Below are 19150 nucleotides of genomic sequence, written 5' to 3'. Positions count from 1 at the left end.
TGGTGGGGGGGGGGAGGGGGCTCCTTCTCGCCCGGCTGGGTGCTCCGGCCGGCGGCGTCCTACCAGATCTGAGCAGGTGCTGTCTCCACCAGGAAGGAGAGGGACCCAGTCTCTGTCCCAGGTTTCCAGGGCGTGTGCAGCTCTCGCAGGGGGTTGGGACCACCGGGCTAGGCGGGCGCCCTAGGAGAGACGCTAACACACCCCTGGAAGGACGCCTCGTGTATTTCATGCTATTAATTGTTAAATATTTAAGCCAGGCGCGGTGGCTCACGCCTGTAATCCCAGCCAGCACTTTGGGAGGCCAAGGCGGGCGGATCGCGAGGTCAGGAGATCGAGACCAACCTGGCTAACACGGTGAACCCTCGTCTCTACTAAAAATACTCTACAAATTAGCCCGGCGTGGTGGCGGGCGCCTGTAGTCCCAGCTACTCGGGAGGCTGAGGCAGGAGAATGGCGTGAACCCGGGAGGCAGAGCCTGCAGTGAGCCGAGATTGCGCCACTGCACTCCAGCCTGGGTGACAGAGTGAGACTCCATCTCAAAAAAAAAAAAAAAAATTTAGATATAGTACTGGTATTTTTTTTTTTAAGTCCTTATAGCTTAGGGGTGGGTGGAAGTTAGTTGAAACAATGTTGGCTATGAGTTGATAATTGTCGAGGCAGCGTGATGGTACCTGGAGGTTTGTTACACTGTTCTCTTTAGAATACGTTTGGATTGTTCCTCAATGAAAAATTTGTTGGGGTGATCAGACCCAACACCAGGCCTTGGGGGTGACAAAGTCAGGCAGAGTCAAAAGAATGAGAAAAGACGAGAGAGAAAGCGGGACCAGAGGGCCAACGTATGAAGGCTGTGAAGGCCCCCCAGCTCTGGGAGCCCACGCTGTTTACTGGTGATCAACGAAACAGGTGGTGAGGATGTGGGGGTTGAAAGGAAGCAGTGTTATCAAGCGAATGAACTACAGCTGTGACGGCGTAGCATTTTCTTTGAAACATGGCTACTTGAGATAATGGGAGTGCTAGAAGCAAGGAGCCAGCAAGTCTGGACACATTCCAAAGGCCAACTGAGGGGTTTTACCCTGGACCCCAGACATGTTCCAAGCCCTGCCTCAGCTTCTCTCCTAACACTCAGCTTTTCTCCCAACAAAATTAAAGATAAGACAGAATTTAAAATGAGGCTTCAGCTGCTCTGAGACAAGGTCTCACCCTGTCACCAAGGCTGCAGTACAGTGGCTCCATCTCGGCTCATTGTAGCCTCAACGTCCCGGGCTCAAGTGATCCTCCCACCTCAGCCTCTGGAGTAGCTGGGACCACAGGCATGCACCACCACGTCTGGTTAATTTTTTTATTTTTGTGGAGAGAGGCGTCTCCCTGTGGTTGCCCAGACTGGTCTGGAACTGCTGGGCTCAGCGCTTCTCCTGCCTTGGCCTCCCAAAGTGCTGGGATTACAGGCGTGAGCCACTGTGTCCGGCCTCATCTGCTCTTCTGATGGAGCAATCTGAGAGGGCAGTGAGGTTCCCACCCTAGTCCCCTATAGAACCTCTCTCTCCGCTTCCCCACCACCATCTGCAACCCCAAGAATGTGCACTGATTGGCCAGACAGGGTGCCCTGGAGCCTCCTGCCCTCTCTGACCACCCACCAGGGATCGGGGGCACCTTGATGTTGGCTTCTTTGACATCCCTTTATTGCAGGAGGAAGTTCTGTCATAAACTCTCCTCCTGGCGTTCAGCAAATGGTGAGCTGCCTTTATTGTTTCCAGAATGTACTGTTTACCCATATTAAAACCAAACAAAAGGAGACAGTTTGTGGAATGGAAAATGTTTGTAAGAATTGGGACCCACCTCTCAGGCCTCCAATTATAGCATTCTCATCTCTTGGCAAATGTCCCCCATTGGGTCAATACTGTAAGTTATATATCCAACAAAGGACTTGTATCCAGAATGTATAAGGAACTCTCAAAACTCAACACTAAGTATAGATGCATATGAGGGGTCTTATTGGGGTGATGCAGATGTTCTAAAACTGTATTCTGGTGATAAGCTTACAAAAACTCATTGAATTGTACAATTAAAATGGGTGGATTTTATGGTATGTAAATTATACCTCAGTAAAGTTGTTTTCTAAAAAAAAGTCTCAATGGTAAGAAAACGAACAATTTTTTAAATGAGCAAAAGAGTTAAACAGACTCTTCACCAAAGAGGTATACGGAAGAAAAAAAAAAAAAAAAAAGCACATGGAAGATGTTCAAATCACTAGCCATCAGGGACATGCAAATTAAAACCAGGGTGGAATCCAGTTGCTGAACAACTGGCCCTCTCATACTTTGGTGGGATTGCAAAATGGTATAGCCACTCCAGAAAAGTTTGACAGTTTCTTTCTCTTTCTTTTGTTCTTTTTTTTTTTTTTTTTGACAGAGTCTCGCTCTGTCACCCAGGCTGGAGTGCAATGGCACAATCTTGGCTCACTGCAACCTCTGCCTCCCAGGTTCAAGCGAGTCTCTTGCCTCAGCCTCCCGAGTAGCTGGGATTACAGACACGCACCACCACACCTGGCTAATTTTTGTATTTTTAGTAGAGACAAGGTTTTACCATGTTGGCCAAGCTGGTCTTGAACTCCTGACCTTAGGTGATCTGCCGCCTCGGCCTCCCAAAGTGTTAGGGTTACAGGTGTGAGCCACCATGCCTGGCCTCAACAGTTTCATATAAAGTTAAATATACACTTACCATATAACCTAGCAATCACGCTCCTAAGTCTTTAAATAAATGAAAACTTTTATTCATACACAATCCTATATGTGAATCTTTATATTAGCTCTATTCATAATTGCCAAAAACTGGAAACAGCCTAAATGTGCATCAACATCATACCACTGAACACTCCTCAGCAATACAAAAAAACCCAACTTGATTGAATCTCGAAGGCACTATGCTGAATGAAAGAAGCCAGTCTCCAAAGGTCACTACTGTATGATTCCATTTAAATGGCATTCTTGAAAAGACCCAACTGTAGTGATGGAGAAAAGATATGTGGTTGCCACGAGCTAGGAGTGCAGGGAGTCAGGACTCTAAAGGAATAGCAGGAGGGAGTCGTTTTGGGTGACAGATCTTTCCTGTGTACTGATTGTGATGGTGGTTATAGCAATCTATACATGTGTTAAAATTCCTAGAACTATATATTTAAGTCAATTTTATTGTATAATGATTTTTAAAATAGAATTTTTTAGAATGTCCTCCTCCATTCCACAAATATTTTGAGTGCCTACTACATGCCAGGCACTGTGCAAAAGGCAGTATGTGCGAGGAGTGAATCAGAGCATCCATGCGGGAGACAGACCTGAACCCAGCCATGATAGAGAAGTGGAAAGTGACCAGCGCCGTAGAGTCATGGAGGAGCAGGCCATGCCTTTCAGATGGGGGAACTAGGGATGGCTGCTCAGAGGAGGGGGATCTGGACTTGAAGGAGGGGTAGGAGCCATTCATTCATTCAACATTTATTGAGCACCTACTGTGTGCCAAGCTCTGTCCTAGGCCCTGGGGATACCACCATGAATGTGAAGGAGCAGGTCCCTGTTCCCATGGAGCTCACACTCTAGTGGGTGAGCTGTGGATGACATACATGCCACCAGATAAGAGTGGCAGGTACCGAGGAGTGCTCGAGGAAGGTGGCAGGGTAACGTGACCGTAGGGAGGCTGCTTTAGAATGGATGGGTGGTTAGGGAAGGCCTCTCAGAGGAGGTGACATTGGAGCAAAGAATGGATTGGAGCCATGCCCTGACTGATGTGGCTGTGGAAAGAGCTTGGGAAGCCCTGGGGGAAGAGGAAGAAGGTTCAGGTAGAAGATAGGGAAGGCCAGGCATAGTGGCTCACACTTGTAATCCTAGCACTTTGGGAGGCTGAGGCAGGTGGATCATTTGAGGTCAGGAGTTCGAAATCAGCTTGGCCAACAAAAATACAAAAATTAGCTGGGCGTGGTGGCGGCTTTCTGTAATCCCAGCTACTTGGGAGGCTGAGGCAGGAGAATCACTTGAGCCGAGATTGCACCATTGCCTCCAGCCTGGGTGATAGAGCAAGACTCCATTTAAGAGAAAAGAAAAAAAAAGAACATGATATAGCAAATGCCAAGCCTCTGAGCTGGGAAGAATCTAGAAGTGTGTGAGGGACTGGACAAGGGGAAGTGGAGAGAGATGGCGATGGAGAGGCAGGCCGGCACCATGCCTGAGGCATAGTAGGTGCTGCTACGATGTCATCTTTATTCCCATTGCCCGGTGCAGGGAAGGAAGAGAGGCCAGAATTGAACTGTCTGAAGCTCCCTCCTACTGGGGTTCCTGGGATCCCTCCAAGGCATTCAGAGAAGACAGTCCAGGCCCCCATCCTTGCCTCTTCCACGGCTGTGGCTGGTTTGATGGGGTTGATGGCCAATGGTCACGTATTTATTTAGGGCCTCATCAGCCACAACCCAGAAGGAAGCAGCAAACTGCCCACCCGGCCACTCACATCCTCTCACCCCACAACCCAGGGGGCCCTCAGTCACGCTGGGCAGCATAGGGCCCCTCAGAAGCCGCATGGGTCTGGAAGAGGGGCGGCAGGAAGAGCCCCACAGTGCCCAGGACGCACACAAACACGAACACCCACAGGAACAGCCGGTCCACCACCATAGCCACGTACTTCCAGTCCTCAACGACCTGCAGGCAGACAGAGGAGCTGGTCACAGGTGCCAAGTACTGGGGTCCCTCCTTTCCCCGAGTCAGGCCCTTACTCTCTGGCCAGGGACTCCACAGGCCACAGGCATGGAACTGCATACTAGGGGGGCAAGTTCTGAGTCCCAGGCTGGCCTCTCAGCTGGGCAGCTCTGAGCCTCTCTGGCTGTTCTCCACCTCCACCCCTGCCTGTCCCCCACAGCACTGGAGGGCCACTGGGAACTTGAGCTGTACAGAAAATTTAGGAATGTGAGGGCTTGTTAATACTGCATACTATGATTTGAAAACAAAATCTGGTTATATATAGGAGATAGGGCCTGAGGATCTCAAAGCCTCATCTTCTCATTTTTACCCCAAACTCACTGCCTGAGCTGGTTCTAGCTAAAGAAAGAACTAGGTGGCTCCCACGTAGTTCAGTGAGAGCAGGGAAACAGGGGCTTAATAGAACACCTGGAAATCCTGCTGTTTAATTTGTTCAAGTCTGTTCACAGCAGTGTCTGTTTCCTGTAATTAAGACCCAGCCTCCTCCTGCTGCATCATTGAGGTCTCTCTGGTCTTCTTAGACCCTGCTGCGGGGTGTGAGATTGGGAGAGACCTGGCTGGCCTCCAGAGGGGCCACCACAGATGGGCCTGTCTCCTTTGCACTGGGGGAGAGCCCAGAGAAACGCCGATGCCTGCTTTCACACCCCTGGCCTGGCTGGCTCACACTGCATTCATTCCCTGTCAGAGACAGGCTGGATCAGAAAGCTTGGGAGATCAGCAGAGGCTCTGGAGTTGGAAATGTGGGCAGCAACGGGCATGCTGACGTCAGTGACCCAATTTGTCAAGGCCCTGTCAATGGTGTATCTAACGTGCAGGATAATCCTGTGTCAAGCCAACCCCGACACCCACAACCAAGCATGCCTGGCACCTGTCCCCAAGACTCAGCAGGCACAGCACAGCTCTCTCCACAGAGCACTCCTTGGCTTTCTTGGGTTTCTTTTTAACAGCCCTAATTTCAAGCGGTGTGTGTGTGTTTCCCCCTTTTAATATTTTCATGCTATTTATCGTTACCAGTTAATCACCAGGGTGGGTAAAAGTACTGAAGATGAGAAGTGGCGTGGGCTGGCTTAGGGGCAGGCATGCTCTGGAAGGGAAGAAAGCCTCTTTTCTCCAACCATCCATAAGAAAGTCAATCAACCAATAAGCCGGCCATGTGCTCAGTGCAGGGCAAGAAACTAGGAAGGGCAAGAGAGTTTAAGGATGACAGGCAGATCTGGGTACAGAGCCTGGGCCAGCTGTGTGACACTGGCCAAGTCAGTGAACCTCTCTGAGCTTTGCTTTGAAAGCTTCCTTATTGTAAAATGGGGGTTCTACTAAAAGCCACTTCACAGGATTCCAGGGAGGGTTAGCAGTAATGTATGTCAGCGCCTAGCAGAGCACCTGATGTGTGGTTGAAGCTTAATGAACACTGGTGATTATAATAACAGTGGTCCTGACTGGCTCCTTCCCTTAAGAGGCTTGTAATTAATTGAGCTAGAAAGAGCAGAAGGCACGTGAGTGCCAAGGGGGTGGTGAAGTCTTTAGAAGAGTTCAGGGTGGGTGCCGGCTCAGCCAGGGATGCAGGAGACCAGTACTTCTCAATCTAGTATGTGCACACGAACCACCAGGGATTGGTTAAAAATGCAGGCTCCAATATGCCTCCCCCAGAGATCCTGGCTCAGTCAGAAAGGGTGGTCCCACAGTGTTGCCCACGTGGTTCTCACTTAGCCAGCAGGGCCCCAGGCTGCACATTAATGTTTGGGAACCAATGAATTAGGTGATGCTGACCTACAGAATGGTTTAACCTAAGCAATAGCGTGATCAAATTAATGTTTTAGAAAGCGAAATCTGAGAGTCCTATAGGGCTGTGCTTCTCAAACTGCAATGGGTCTGGGAATCTCCTGGGCACCTGGTTAAAATGCAGGTTTGGAGCCAGCAGGTCTGGGTTGGGGCCTGAGACTCTGCATTTCTGATAAGCTCGCAGGCAATACCAATGCTGCTGGTCCAAGAACTACACCAGAAGAATATCTCATGTCCTATATTTCATTTGTTTGCATTTCTCTTCTTTTCTTGGCACAGTGTGATTCTGGAGCTGTTCCTGCTCTTTTCTCTGTGGGCTAACTAATGGAATGCCAGTGCTTCTCCTTGAGAATGCAGCGAGTGGAAAGCAATCTCAAAAAGATAAGAACGAGACATCCACTTTTGTCCATGCAGCTGCACAGGGGTAGACACCATGTTGTATAGTAAAAACCTGTCCAAAGAATCTGATCTGAAGGCGTTGATATGAGAACATTCACAAGAGCATGAAACTTGTTCTCCCTACTGGTATGGAAATGGGTGTGAAAATTTGTCACCACCACATTCTGTGTTGTTACAATGACATTGTCCTTAGAAGTGTTACTTATTCAAAGGAGTCATGTGAAATACCCAGACTCCAGCACTCATTGCTTTATCCTGTGAAAGTAAATTAAACCTCTTTTTAGAAAATCCGTAATTCTAGGTCAGGTTTGGTGGCTCACGCCTGTAATCCCAGCACTTCGGGAGGCTGAGGTGGGCAGATCACCTGAAGTCAGGAGTTCAAGACCAGCCTGGCCAACATGGTGAAACCCCGTCTCTATTAAAAATACAAAAATTAGCCAGGTGTGGTGGCAGGCACCTGTAATTCCAGCTGCTTGGGAGGCTGAGGCAGGAGAATCGCTTGAACCTGGGAGGCGGAGGTTGCAGTGAGCCGAGATTGTGCCACTGCACTCCAGCCTGGGCGACAAGAGCAAAACTCCGTCTCAAATAAATAAATAAAATAAAAATCTGTCATTTTAGTTAGCACAATCGATTAATTCATTACCCTGGTAATCATAGTATTTTTACTGATGTTCCTATAGCCCTGGAAGCTATAAGTGCTTGAATGGCTTCTTTGCAAGTCTGAAGAGGATGGGGCAGATGCGCTTGGTACCCCAGCCCACCTGTGTTCCCTAAAGCCTGCAGAGTCACTTCCCAGCCTTCCGTTTCTGGCACCCGCATTTCCTCTCTCCTCTGCCTCAGGGCTTTCTCCAGCACCAAGGGCGCTTGTTCTGGCAGGCTGGCATTACCTGGAAGCGCAGGGGAGTTAACGTCCTGGGGCTACCCTCATCCTTTAGGGAATGGGGGCTGGTGGGTAAATACCTCAGCCTCCTTCCAGGGGGGTGATCCTGAGGCTTGTTTCCACGGGTCCTCAGAGGGTCTGCAAGGGTACTGAGTCCCAGGTACCCACAGCAGTATCCTGCTCATTCATTCTCCTTTCCCTGTCTCACTTTCCCTCCTTCCTCACTGTGCTTCCTGGGATCACATCTCAAGTAAACCACGTGCACCCAAGTCCCCATCTTGGGGTTTGCTTTTGGGACACCTAAAACAAACAAAATCACTGGCACATCCTTCCTCTCCCTGGATGCGTGAAGCTATAACATTTAACACAAACTCATTTCAATTTTGGATTCCTTATTTAGAGTTTGAGAGTCCTTGTCTCCTATGAATTAACTGCAGGAAGTGGGAAACTGGTGCTACTATCTGAGCCCTTTCTGTTGGGCAGGTGGGCAGGGGCTGGCTAGCAACTTACACTCTGGTCTTCATCGTCATTCTTCATGTGCTGGGCGATGAAGCTGACACCTTCTAATGCCTCCTGCACATCCTGTCGGAACCTCCCAGAGGACCGCAGCCGGAAATCCCTGGGGATAGCCACCGGAGTAGAGCCGGCTGGAGACTTGGAAGCTGCAGAGGCGGGGTTCACAAAGTACATGGAGTTCCCATAGAGATTGGAGGGGCTGGTGGAGGTGGCGGCAGCCTCGGGCTTGGTCACACGTGACTTGCTGGGCGGGAAGGCTCCGGCCGGGCTGCTGTCGGGGCCAGGGCGCTTCATGAAGAGGAAGGTAGGCAGCTTGTGCAGGAAGCAGCGCTTGACCCAGGGTGCCATGGTGTGGGTGCTGGGCGAGCGGTGGTGCACATTGAGCACGCAGACACTGGTGACGATGGAGAAGGTGACCAGCACCATGGTGAACATGAGGTACTTGCCGATAAGAGGCACATCGAGGGAGGTGGGCGGCACGATCTTAGAGATGAGCAGCAGGAAGAATGTGAGTGCCAGCAGCACTGAGATGCACAGCGTCATCTTCTCGCCGCAGTCGGATGGCAGGTAGAAGACGAGGATGGCCAGCAAGGTAGTGAGCACGCAGGGGATGATGAGGTTGATGGTGTAGAACAGAGGCTTGCGCTTGATGATGAAGTCATAAGTCACGTCCACGTAGCTGGGGTCCTGTGGGTTCACTGTCCTTCTCCCTGGGAGGGCCACTATGTCCCACTCACCACTGGGAGTAAAGTCATCCATGCTGGCTGTGGGCGTCATGAGGACCATGTCTATCTCCGTGTGGTCATAGGTCCAGGAGCGGAACTTGAGGGTGCAGTTCTGCTGGTCGAAGGGAAAATACTTCACCTCAATCTTGCAGGTACTCTTGTAGATGGCAGGGGGCAGCCACAGGACGCTGCCGTTGGACTGGACTATCAAGTTGGTGTAGACAGACACCTCATAGGTCCCGTCGGCGCTGGGCAGGGTCAGGGCATGGAGAACATCATGAAACCCATACACAAAGCCTGGCCTGTTCTCAGAACTCACTGAAGAGCCCTTTGGGATTATTTCCCACTAATCACCCTTCCAATCCCCCAGGCCCTCACTGAAAGGGGTCTGCTTTTGTTGGCAACTATGTGGTAGAGAGAGCCCTAACATCAAAGCACTTTTTTTTTTTTTTTTTTTGAGACGGACTTTTGCTCTGTTGCCCAGGCTGGAGCGCAATGGTGCAATCTCGGCTCATCGCAACCTCCGCCTCCCTGGTTCAAGCAATTCTCCTGTCTCGGCCTCCCAAGAGCTGGGATTACAGGCATGCACCACCACGCCCGGCTAATTTTGTATTTTTAGTAGAGGCGGGGTTTCTGCATGTTGATCAGGCTGGTCTTGAACTCCTGATCTCAGGTGATCCACCCGCCTCAGCCTCCCAAAGTGCTGGGATTACAGGTGTGAGCCACCACGCCCGGCCCATCAAGCACTCTTAAGGCTTCCCATGGAATAGCTCATTTAAGCCTCTCAGTAGTCCAGTGAGGCAGGTTTTATTATTATCCCCATTCTACAGATGGGAAAGCCAAGGCCCAGAGAGGTTAAGTGACTTCTTCAAGGTCAGAAAACTTGTAAGCAGGACAGCTGAGATTTGAACTCAGGTCTGTCTGTCCCCAGACCACACACTCTTAGCCATTTCAAGCTACTGCTGGTGTAATCATGACTCAGGAAAAGTCTCTTTGGCTTCCTCCACCTGCCTAAGATATTAACGCACAGTAAGTCAGTGGTACCAACACCAATACTGGCAAAGCAACAGAGGCTCAAAAGGATAGTATGGAGCACAGAAAGGGCGCTGCGTTCAAGGTCAGGACACTGCTGTGGTCCTAGCTGTGCTTCAGTGAATCAGACAAGGCCCCTCCCCTCCCTCAGTCTCCAACTCCCATCTGTAACTGAGGGCTCTGGCTCTGCTCACCTCTGTTTCTCTTCTAGCTTGATGGCCTGGAAGGCTGAGTAAAGCAGAGATGGGGCTCAGGGTTGGACTCAGGCCTGGATGACTCTTAGGGCTGGGCCTGCTGCCCTGGCCTGGCTGTCACCAGGCCTCCACCAACCCTGCCACTCACTTGTTGTAAAGCACGATGTCAGGCAACCAGATGCGCTCTGCAGGGATCCTCAGGATGTTCACACCCTCGTAGCGGGAGCTGTTCCAGGTAAGGCGGTAATCAGTCCATTCCTGGACAGACAGGCAAGGCCCTGTCACTTGCAGGTCCACTGCCACCAAAGGGCAGCCCTAAAGAAAAGACCTCTGGGGCTCAGGGCCCTTCAGGACACTTACCTGTTTCAGCCAGACATTGGTGGTCATGATCTGCTCTCGCTCATTCTGGGGAGGGAAATGGGGCTATCAGTTCACCAGGAAGGAGGAGCCTCACAAATGGATTTCACTTTATTGTGCAAAAGGCTGTGAGCTCCAGGCCCATGTGACCAACTGCCACCCCAACATCTCTTGGATGGCCCAAAGGCATGTCACACTCAGCATGTTTGACATAAAGCTCATGATCTTCCCCAAAACCTGGTCCTCCTTTGGCTTCATTGTCTCAGTGAATGGCACCCCTAGCCGTCCAGTTCCACAAGCCAGAAGCGTGGACATTGTCTCTGACACTTTGCTCTCTGATCCACCAATAAGTCTTGTAAGTTATATCTTCTAAAGCATCTTATATTTGTCTGCTTCTCTCCACCGCCACCATCATTTGTCACCCAGACTACCACAGGAGCCCCCTAACTGGTCTTCCTGCTCTGTCCTGGCCTGCCTTTAGTCTATTCTCTACATGGTAGCCAGGGTGATCCCTTTATAATCTCAATCCCTTCTACTAATTGCTCTGCTGCCGCATCTCATCCAAAGTAAAAGCCAAAGTTCTGCTTAGAGTCTACAAGGCCCTAATGATCTACCTCCCCACCACCCCTCATCCCATTAGCTCTATGACCTCTCATCTCAACACTCTGCCATTTGCTCATTCCACTTCCACTGCACTGCCTCTTTGCCTCTGCACACATTGTTCCCTTTTCCTGGAAACCCCCTGGGATGCTTCCACACTTTCTTCTGTTATCAGAAATGTCATCCTATCTAAGAAATCTTCCCTGACCTACATAAAACAGCACCTCGGTCCCTGCTCTGCCTTCTCTCCCTCTCTCTCTCTTTCTTCTTTTTCTTTCCTTTCTTTTTTCTATTTCTTTCTTTCTTTCTCTTTCTCTCTCCCTTTCTCCCTTTTTCTTTTTTTCCTTTTCTTTCTTTCCTTTTTCTTTTCTTCCTTTCCTTTGCTTTCTTTTTCTTTTCTTTCTTTTCTCTCTCTTGTGTGTGTGTGTGTGTGTGTGTGTATGTGTGTGTGTTTTTCTTGAGACAGGGTCTCACTCTGTCACCCAGGCTGGAGGGCAGTGGTGTGATCTTTGCTCACTGCAACCTCCACCTCCCAGGCTCAAGTGATCCTCCCACCTCAGGCTCCTGAGTAGCTGGGACTACAGGCACAGGACACCATACCTGGCTAAATTTTAAAAAATTTTTTGTGGAGATGGGGACTCATCATGATGCCCAGGCTGGTCTCAAATTCCTGAGCTAAAGTGATCCATGCATCTCAGCCTCCCAAAGTACTGGCATTACAGGTGTAAGCCACCTCACCCAGTCTCATTTTTTTTTACAGCATTTCTCACCCCTAAACACCATCTATCTGTGTATTGTCTGCCACCTCACACTAGAATCTAATGGCTGTGAGAAAATAAGGCAGATAGAAGAGTATGTAACATGTTGGATACTCCATAAATATTTTTTGAATATACCTGAATCCTACCATAATAATCCAGGCCACCATCATCCATGTCTCACCTGGACCATGTAAGACCCTCCTAACTGGTCTCTGTTCATTCTGTACACCACCACCACCGCCACCACACACACACACACACACACACACACACACACCTCTTCTTCGTATGCAGCCAAAATAAACCTTGCAAAGTTCCTGTCATTTCCTCCCTCAATTTTATCCCTGTTTAGATTACTTCCTTGGCTACCTTCACTTACAGAATAAAAATCTTGCTCCTTCGCAGGGCCTACAGGGCCTTGCCAGGTTTCCCAGCCTCACTTCACCTCCCTATGTCCCTCTGTTCTGTCCTCCAGCCCCCTGGCCTTCTTTAGTACTTTGGATAAGTCTTGTATTCTCAGTCTGTACTATTTTTGCTGCCTCTCCTTCATCATACTGATCTCACTTTAGGAGTCATTTCCTCAAGGAACCTACAACTAGATAAGATTATCAGTAAGATAAGGTTTGGCTGCCAGTAACAGTGATCCGGAGTAACACAGGCTTAAATAAAGTAGAAATTCATGTCCCTCTCATGTTAACACTTTAGACATATATGGCAGTTCTGCTCTACAAAGTTCTGATAGGTACCAAGATTCTTTCCAACTTTCTTCTCCACCATACCTAGAGTGTGGCCCTCATAAGAATGGACCAAAATAACTGTTGGAGCTCCAACCATAAATTCCACATTCCAGGCTGTTGGTGGGGAGGGAGGAGGGAAAAGAAGAGTGCATGGCAATTGTCTCATTTTGATTAGAATATTTAGGCCATTTACATTTAATGTAGTTCCTGATATATTTGGGTTTAAACTTGCCCCCTGAGCTTCCACAGCCTCAGATCTGCCCCCCTGCATACCCCCGATCTCTTGCCAAGTGGCGTTTGGGTCTTTATGCCATTTCCCTCACATGTCTGGGAGTAAAGATGAGGTTCAGGGACTTGAGCTTGTGTACTCTGGTGTCTTCCAGAAGAATGTGTCAAGTACAGGGGAGATGGCTTGGAAAGAGGGAGACTCAGAGGATAGTCAAGAACATCGAAACAGGCAAGCCCAGGAGCAGGAAAAGAGATGAGAGTGAGCAGAGGAAACAGTACTGGGGCAGGGGAGCAGGTGGAAGGGTCAGGGAATAAGGGGGGCTGGAGAGGTGGGGGTGGGGATGCTGGCGAGGGAGTGCCTGGCTCACCAGACTCTGGAGTCAATTACAAAACAGCTGCTTTGACAAGCCTGCTTTCCTTACCCAGCCCTAAATCCCTACCTGCTCTTTAAAAATTTCCATCTTTAAACTGGTTGTACCTATAACCCTCCCTCCTCAAATAAATAAACAAACCCTGGCAACCCACAATCTAGTATTTACTGTATACACAAGCTTTCAGAAATATAACTTGCATGGGTGGGGGCTGGTGGCTGCATCCCCTCCTCCTTCTGGTAGCCTCTATCACCCTATAGGGCCCGCAGAGCAGATCTGACCAGGCAGCCTGAGTCTGGAAGTGCGGCAGAGCCTCCTGCTTGTTCACCCTCACTAGGGTGGCAGCTGCACCGCACAGCTGGGTTCAACTCATTAAGCAAGAAGCCCTGGGCTGGACAGTAACACTCAGACATCAGCCTGAGCGAGCCTGGCTGAAAGCCCTCCTTCCTTCTGGTCCGACTATGGAGGGAGAGGGGCAGAGAGTACACAGCTCTATAGCCCTCCCCATCCTGGAGCTGTGCGTCCTCCCAGGAGATGGAGCCAGTCATTAATTTGGCCAAAGCCTTCCTGAGGGCTGTAGGTTTGACAGGCTGGGTGTGTGGGGGCCAACCGTGCTAGAGAGAGAGTCTGGCATTTCAGAAGGCAGCCACCTGGCCAGAGGAGGGTCAGCCCCCTTGGTGGTCTCTTTCCCCTGGCTGGACACAGCGCCCTGCACTCTCCCCTTGTGAATGTTCCCCCAGAGCTGCTTCCAGGGACGGAGTTCTAACCCTGTGGACGGGGACATGGGAAGGTTTACAATAGGCCATGGTTCCCTCTGACATCTCCAACTCAGAGGCAGCAAAGAGAAGAGAAATTCCCAGGCACCTCCTCCCTCGGCACCCCTGCCTCTGCCCCACATCCACATACAGACAACCTGACAACGGTACCTGTGAATGCTGCCATCCACTCCTCCTTTCCATGCCTGCAGCAGCCACACCCACTGTCCATCCTTCACCGGGCTGGCTCAATAGGTGCTGCACTGCCTCTGGTCCTGCCCCTACACCTGGGCCTCTGTACCTATCAGTTCCCCCAGTCTGGTTTTTACTTCTCCCAACAAGTAAGAAGCATGTAAGGTTATCTGAGCAGTCTAGGGGAGAGAATAGGGTGAGGCTGTAAAGACAAGGAGGAGAAGTTTATGGTCATGCTGGAGACTCAGCTGAGCAGTCTATGGCAGGCCCATTGGCTGCCTACCCAATGGTCATCCCGCTCCTACCCTCATTTCTTCTTTGTTATAACAAAACCATGACTTCACTAAATATTGGACACCTATGAACTTCATGGACCCTTCTGCAGCCTCCCTGACATGTACTGGTAAGTCTAAGTCAACTATAGTAGTTTCATTCCTTTGACCAATGATCGCCTGGGGCTTGGGCATGAGCGGCCTGTCCGCCTAAGCCTGAGCCACAGCTGCGCTCTGCACCTACCACGCTGATAAGCTGGGCCAGGGAGAGCTGCAGCTTGATGGAGATGAGCTGTGAGGAGCTGGTGGCTGGGCGGATCAGGTTATTGTAACGGGTTTTGTTCAGAAGGTCGTCCATCAGCTTTTCCTCCGCATTGGCCACACGGCAGTTCCCTGGGAAAACACAGTCAGACCTGCTGGGCCCTTGTGCATCTGATCCCCACTGCAGCCTGTGGCAGCAGGGAGAGCTGAGGGAGCACAGGTGCCCTTAGGGCTGGCTGAAGCAGTGAAGGTGCTGGCAGGCCTGTCTCTCCTTGAGGACTTCAAATTAAATACACTCAACACAGAGCTCAGCTCCCATGCCATACCTCTTCCTCCTCCTCTTCCCTCTAGCAATGAATGGCATCCCACTCTACATAGCTGGTACAAAAACTGGGTATCTCTTCTTGACCTCTCCCTTGGTTCATCCAAGTGGCCACTTAGTCCTGTCTTTTTTTTTGAGACAGTCTTACTCTGTCACCCAGGCTGGAGTGCAGTGGTGTGATCTCGGCTCACTGCAACCTCCACCGCCTGAGTTCAAGCAATTCTCCTGTCTCAGCCTCCAGAGTAGCTGGGATTACAGGCCTGCGCCACCACACCTAGCTAATTTTTGTATTGTAGTAGACGGGGTTTCACCATGTTGGCCAGGCTGCTCTGGAACTCCCGGCCTAAGGTGATCTGCCCACATTGGCCTCTCAAAGTGCTGGGATTACAGGTGTGAGCCGCCATGCCCGGCCCTAGTCCTATCTTTTACCTTCCAAGCCCCTCAGTCTGTTCTCCTTATCTCTACTGCTACAGCCATGTCCCCACCTCCCCACCCCTGCCCTCCTTCTGGTCTCTCCACCCCCAGTCTCTCCCTGCTATCCATGTACCATACAGTGCCAGAGTGGTCTTTCTACAGCAAACTTGTCTAGGGCCCTTCCCTACCCACAACTCTCAGAGCTGTAGGTGGACTTAAAAATCAAATGTTTTGGCTTGGCATTCGAGGCCCTCTCCCCACTGACACTGGCTTATCTTTCTCAATCTGATTTTCTCCCACCTCTCTACCTCTACCCCAGATACTCGGATACTCTCTCTTCTGGCCATAGCCTACTGTTTGCCTTTCCCCCTGTGACCTTCACTGTCTAACTTCCTTTTTTTTTTTTTTTTTTAGAGACAGGGTCTTGCTATGTTGCTCAGGCTGGTTTCAAGCGATTCCTCCTGGATTCAAAGGATCCTCCCACCTCAGCCTCCTTAGTAGCTGGGACTACAGGTGTGCACCACCACACCCAGCTTGTCTCATTTCTTTGAGCACACTCTTTCTTCTGCCAGGATTGCCCCCAGCCCACCAGTTATGAATTATCTGAGGGTCTGTCTTGTGCCAGGGACTGTACTACCTTTTGAGGATAACAGCAAGCAAAAGCCAGAAATGGTTCCTGCCACCAGAGCACTTACAGTGCAGGGGAGCAGCCCCATTACTCACATGTGAGTTTGGGTGCAGAAATGGGTATGAGGTGGTGCTTTCCCTAGGAAGAAACAGAACTGAGATGGGGGGGATTTTCCGGGTTCAGACTTAGACCTACAGAGTGTAAGGTCCCTCTGAGATAACAAATGGAGGGTCCAACTGGCAGCTGGCTCCTTGTCTGGAGCTTCGAGGAGAGGTCTTAGCTCAGAGCCATATTCAAGACCCAGCCTAAATACCATCTCCTGCAGGGAGCCCCCCTGAGCCTCCATAGCCTCAGATCTGCCCCTCTGCATACCCCCGATCTCTTGCCAAGTGGCGTTTGGGTCTTTATGTCATCTCCCTCACATGTCTGGGAGTAAAGGTGAGGTTCAGGGACTCGGGCTTATGTACTCTAGTGTCTTCAGGGAGAATGTGTAAAGCATAGAGGGGGCAGCCTGGAAAAAGGGAGACTCAGAGGAGAATCAAGGACATCTGAGGAGGCAAGCCTGGGAGCAGGAAAAGAGATGAGAGTGAGCAGAGGAAATAGTGCTGGGGCAGGGAAGCAGGTGAGAGGATCAGGGAATATGGGGGGCTGGAGAGGTGGGGGTGGGGATGCTGGTGAGGGGCTGCCTAGCTTGCCAGGCTCAGGAGTTGATTACATCTTCCTGCAAGGGGCAGTTCACCTAGTTGCACCAAACCCCTTCCTCTGTGGGTAGGGCCAGAGGGCCCAGAGCACAGACCAACCCAATTAGGCAGGCCTGAGGTGGACTCAGGGGTGGGTGCTGGGCTGGACTCCTGGTTGTGGGGAGCAGCCGCCACCCTGCCTACTTCATCCACTTTCCAACTCACTGCCTATCTGGAGCAGATGCAATATTTAGTGCCTTGTGAAAGATGCTCCTAGTGCACCTGCTGCCTGCTGCCCCTCCCCCAGGCTGCCCTGGGCTCTCCAGAGGGGGGTCCTATGGATGCTTGGCCTAGATTCTGAGCCCTGCCTCTTATACCCAGGACCCCTTTCCCAGAGGCCAGCTGCTTGAGTACCCTGGAAGCCAGTCTGTAGCCCCAGGCTAGAGCTGGGTCCCTCCCACAGCCCTTCTTTAGCATGTTTGTTTGGACTGACTTATTTCATAGAGAGGGGTGTGTCTTGCCCAAGCCCATCTGGCATGTCTGAGGCAGCTCTGGGGTCAGAATCTGCAGCTCCCATCCCCCAGCCCTGCAATACTAGGGGAGGCTGGATCCCAAGTCCCACCAGGCTGGTCCGACCGGGCTCCCAAGCCCAGGGCTGCTCTGCAGGCTGTGGGGCTCATGCTCCAGCTCCGAGCCCACCTGATGTGCTCAGGTTGCTCACCTTTGGGCCTGTCCTGCCTCTCAGGCATTCAGCTGACCCGGAGGGACTCCCCCATCTTGACCACCAGCTGTGGGGCTCGAGTTAGAGGTTCCCATAACCTTAGACCATTTTAGCCCAACCCCCTATTTCTCAGCTGGGGAAACTGAGACCAAAGAGGGAAGAAACCTTCTCAAGTGTCCCCAGCAAGTCAGAGGAGGAACCAGGTATAGGAGCCTCTTTCCGACAGACGTCTTCCCTGACCCCTGAGCCTTCTTCAGTGCCTCATTAGCTTCCCTGTAAGGAGACTGCCCCGCAGAGCCTGGAAATGGTGCTGTCCCGGGCAGTGTGTGCCCATGACTGCACCTGTGTTTGTACTTGTGAGTGTATGGCCGGGGGGCGGGGGTGCAGTGAAGGGTGGGAATAAACAGCAGGGATACTGGGGACTGGAATGCACCCCACTTGCCCCCCACAAAAGGGGTGGGGGAGCCCAGCCCAGCACATGCTTAGACTTTCCAATCTACTGAATGCCTGTGAGGCCCTGCTGGGCTCAAAAGACAAGGAACACGCCTTTCACCCTTTCAAGGGGTGGCCCAGAATGGGTGGAAGCTTCTGCAGCACGGTTGGGGGTCACATCCCAGCCCATGGGCTGACAGTTAAACAGAGAAGCCGCCACTAGGGGTCAGTCATGATTCAATGATTCTGATGAGGAGTGGGCCCCACCAGCCTCTGCCCAGGGTTTTGTCTTCCAGGCCTTCTTGGGAAAAATTGTTCCCTGCCAGAAAGGGGCTAATAATCTGAGAGGAAGCCGTAGCTGGAATTCTAAACTGTGTGAGTGTGTGTCCAGTTTGGAAAGGTATATCCCATCTAAAAATTTGTACTGAAAAAATGGAAAGATATACCTATTGTTTTGGAATACAAACTACAGAAAGTAACAGTTAACAGAATCTTATTGGAAAAATTAGATTCTGCATCTGAAAAGGCAGAGTGATTTTTCAACTGGGGTATATGTCCTTAACTGAGGAAGGGAACATGATATTCATATTAAAAGGCAACTATGTTTTTTTTTTTTTTTTTTTTTCTGAGACCGAGTCTCGATCTGTTGCCCAGGCTGGAGTGCAGTGGCGTGATCTCAGCTCACTGCTGCAACCTCCACCTCCCGGGTTCACGCCATTCTCCTGCCTCAGCCTCCCGAGTAGCTGGGACTACAGGCGCCTGCTACCACGCCCGGCTAATTTTTTGTATTTTTAGTAGAGACGGGGTTTCACCACGTCAGCCAGGATAGTCTCGATCTCCTGACCTCGTGATCCGCCCGCCTTGGCCTCCCAAAGTGCTGGGATTACAGGTGTGAGCCACCACGCCTGGCCTATGATTTTTTTTAAGTAGAGAATTTATCTTTTATAAAGAGCTTATTACATACTATTAGTGCTTCTTCAATCATGTGTATTAATCACCTGGATTCCTAGGCTTTATTCCCAGAGATTCTGATCCTGTGAACCTAGGGTGGCACCCAGAAATCTGTACAGGGTGATACAGGCTGCCCCAGGACCACACCTAAGAAACACTGCCACTGGCCCCCACACACATCCAAGTCTCCAAATATGTAGGCAGGGCATA

At 50.7% G+C, this 19150-nt stretch overlaps 1 protein-coding gene across 7 annotated transcripts in view; it reads right to left on the bottom strand.

Annotated features, from left to right (window-relative positions):
- Positions 1-3296: 3296 nt before the first annotated feature.
- Positions 3297-19150, bottom strand: part of CHRNB4 (cholinergic receptor nicotinic beta 4 subunit) — a 31750-nt gene continuing 15896 nt past the window's right edge. For 3 of the 7 annotated variants that reach the window (XM_058427793.1, XM_058427791.1, XM_058427792.1), the window contains exons 2-6: positions 14776-14924; positions 10619-10663; positions 10407-10516; positions 8302-9280; positions 4484-4676 (exon numbers count right to left, since the gene is read on the bottom strand). In XM_058427793.1, the coding sequence (XP_058283776.1) occupies positions 4518-4676; positions 8302-9280; positions 10407-10516; positions 10619-10663; positions 14776-14889 (1407 nt within the window). In that variant the 5' untranslated portion in view covers positions 14890-14924 and the 3' untranslated portion in view covers positions 4484-4517. Of the gene's footprint in view, positions 4677-7970; positions 8092-8301; positions 9281-10406; positions 10517-10618; positions 10664-14775; positions 14925-19150 lie in introns of those variants that run through there. The other 4 variants (XM_032176058.2, XM_058427794.1, XM_032176059.2 and 1 more) reach the window with 4 other exon arrangements.

The sequence above is a fragment of the Hylobates moloch genome, unplaced genomic scaffold, assembly GCF_009828535.3.
Source record: "Hylobates moloch isolate HMO894 unplaced genomic scaffold, HMol_V3 SCAFFOLD_14, whole genome shotgun sequence".
Classification (NCBI taxonomy): domain Eukaryota; kingdom Metazoa; phylum Chordata; class Mammalia; order Primates; family Hylobatidae; genus Hylobates; species Hylobates moloch.
This window is presented reverse-complemented; position numbering and strand designations above follow the sequence as displayed.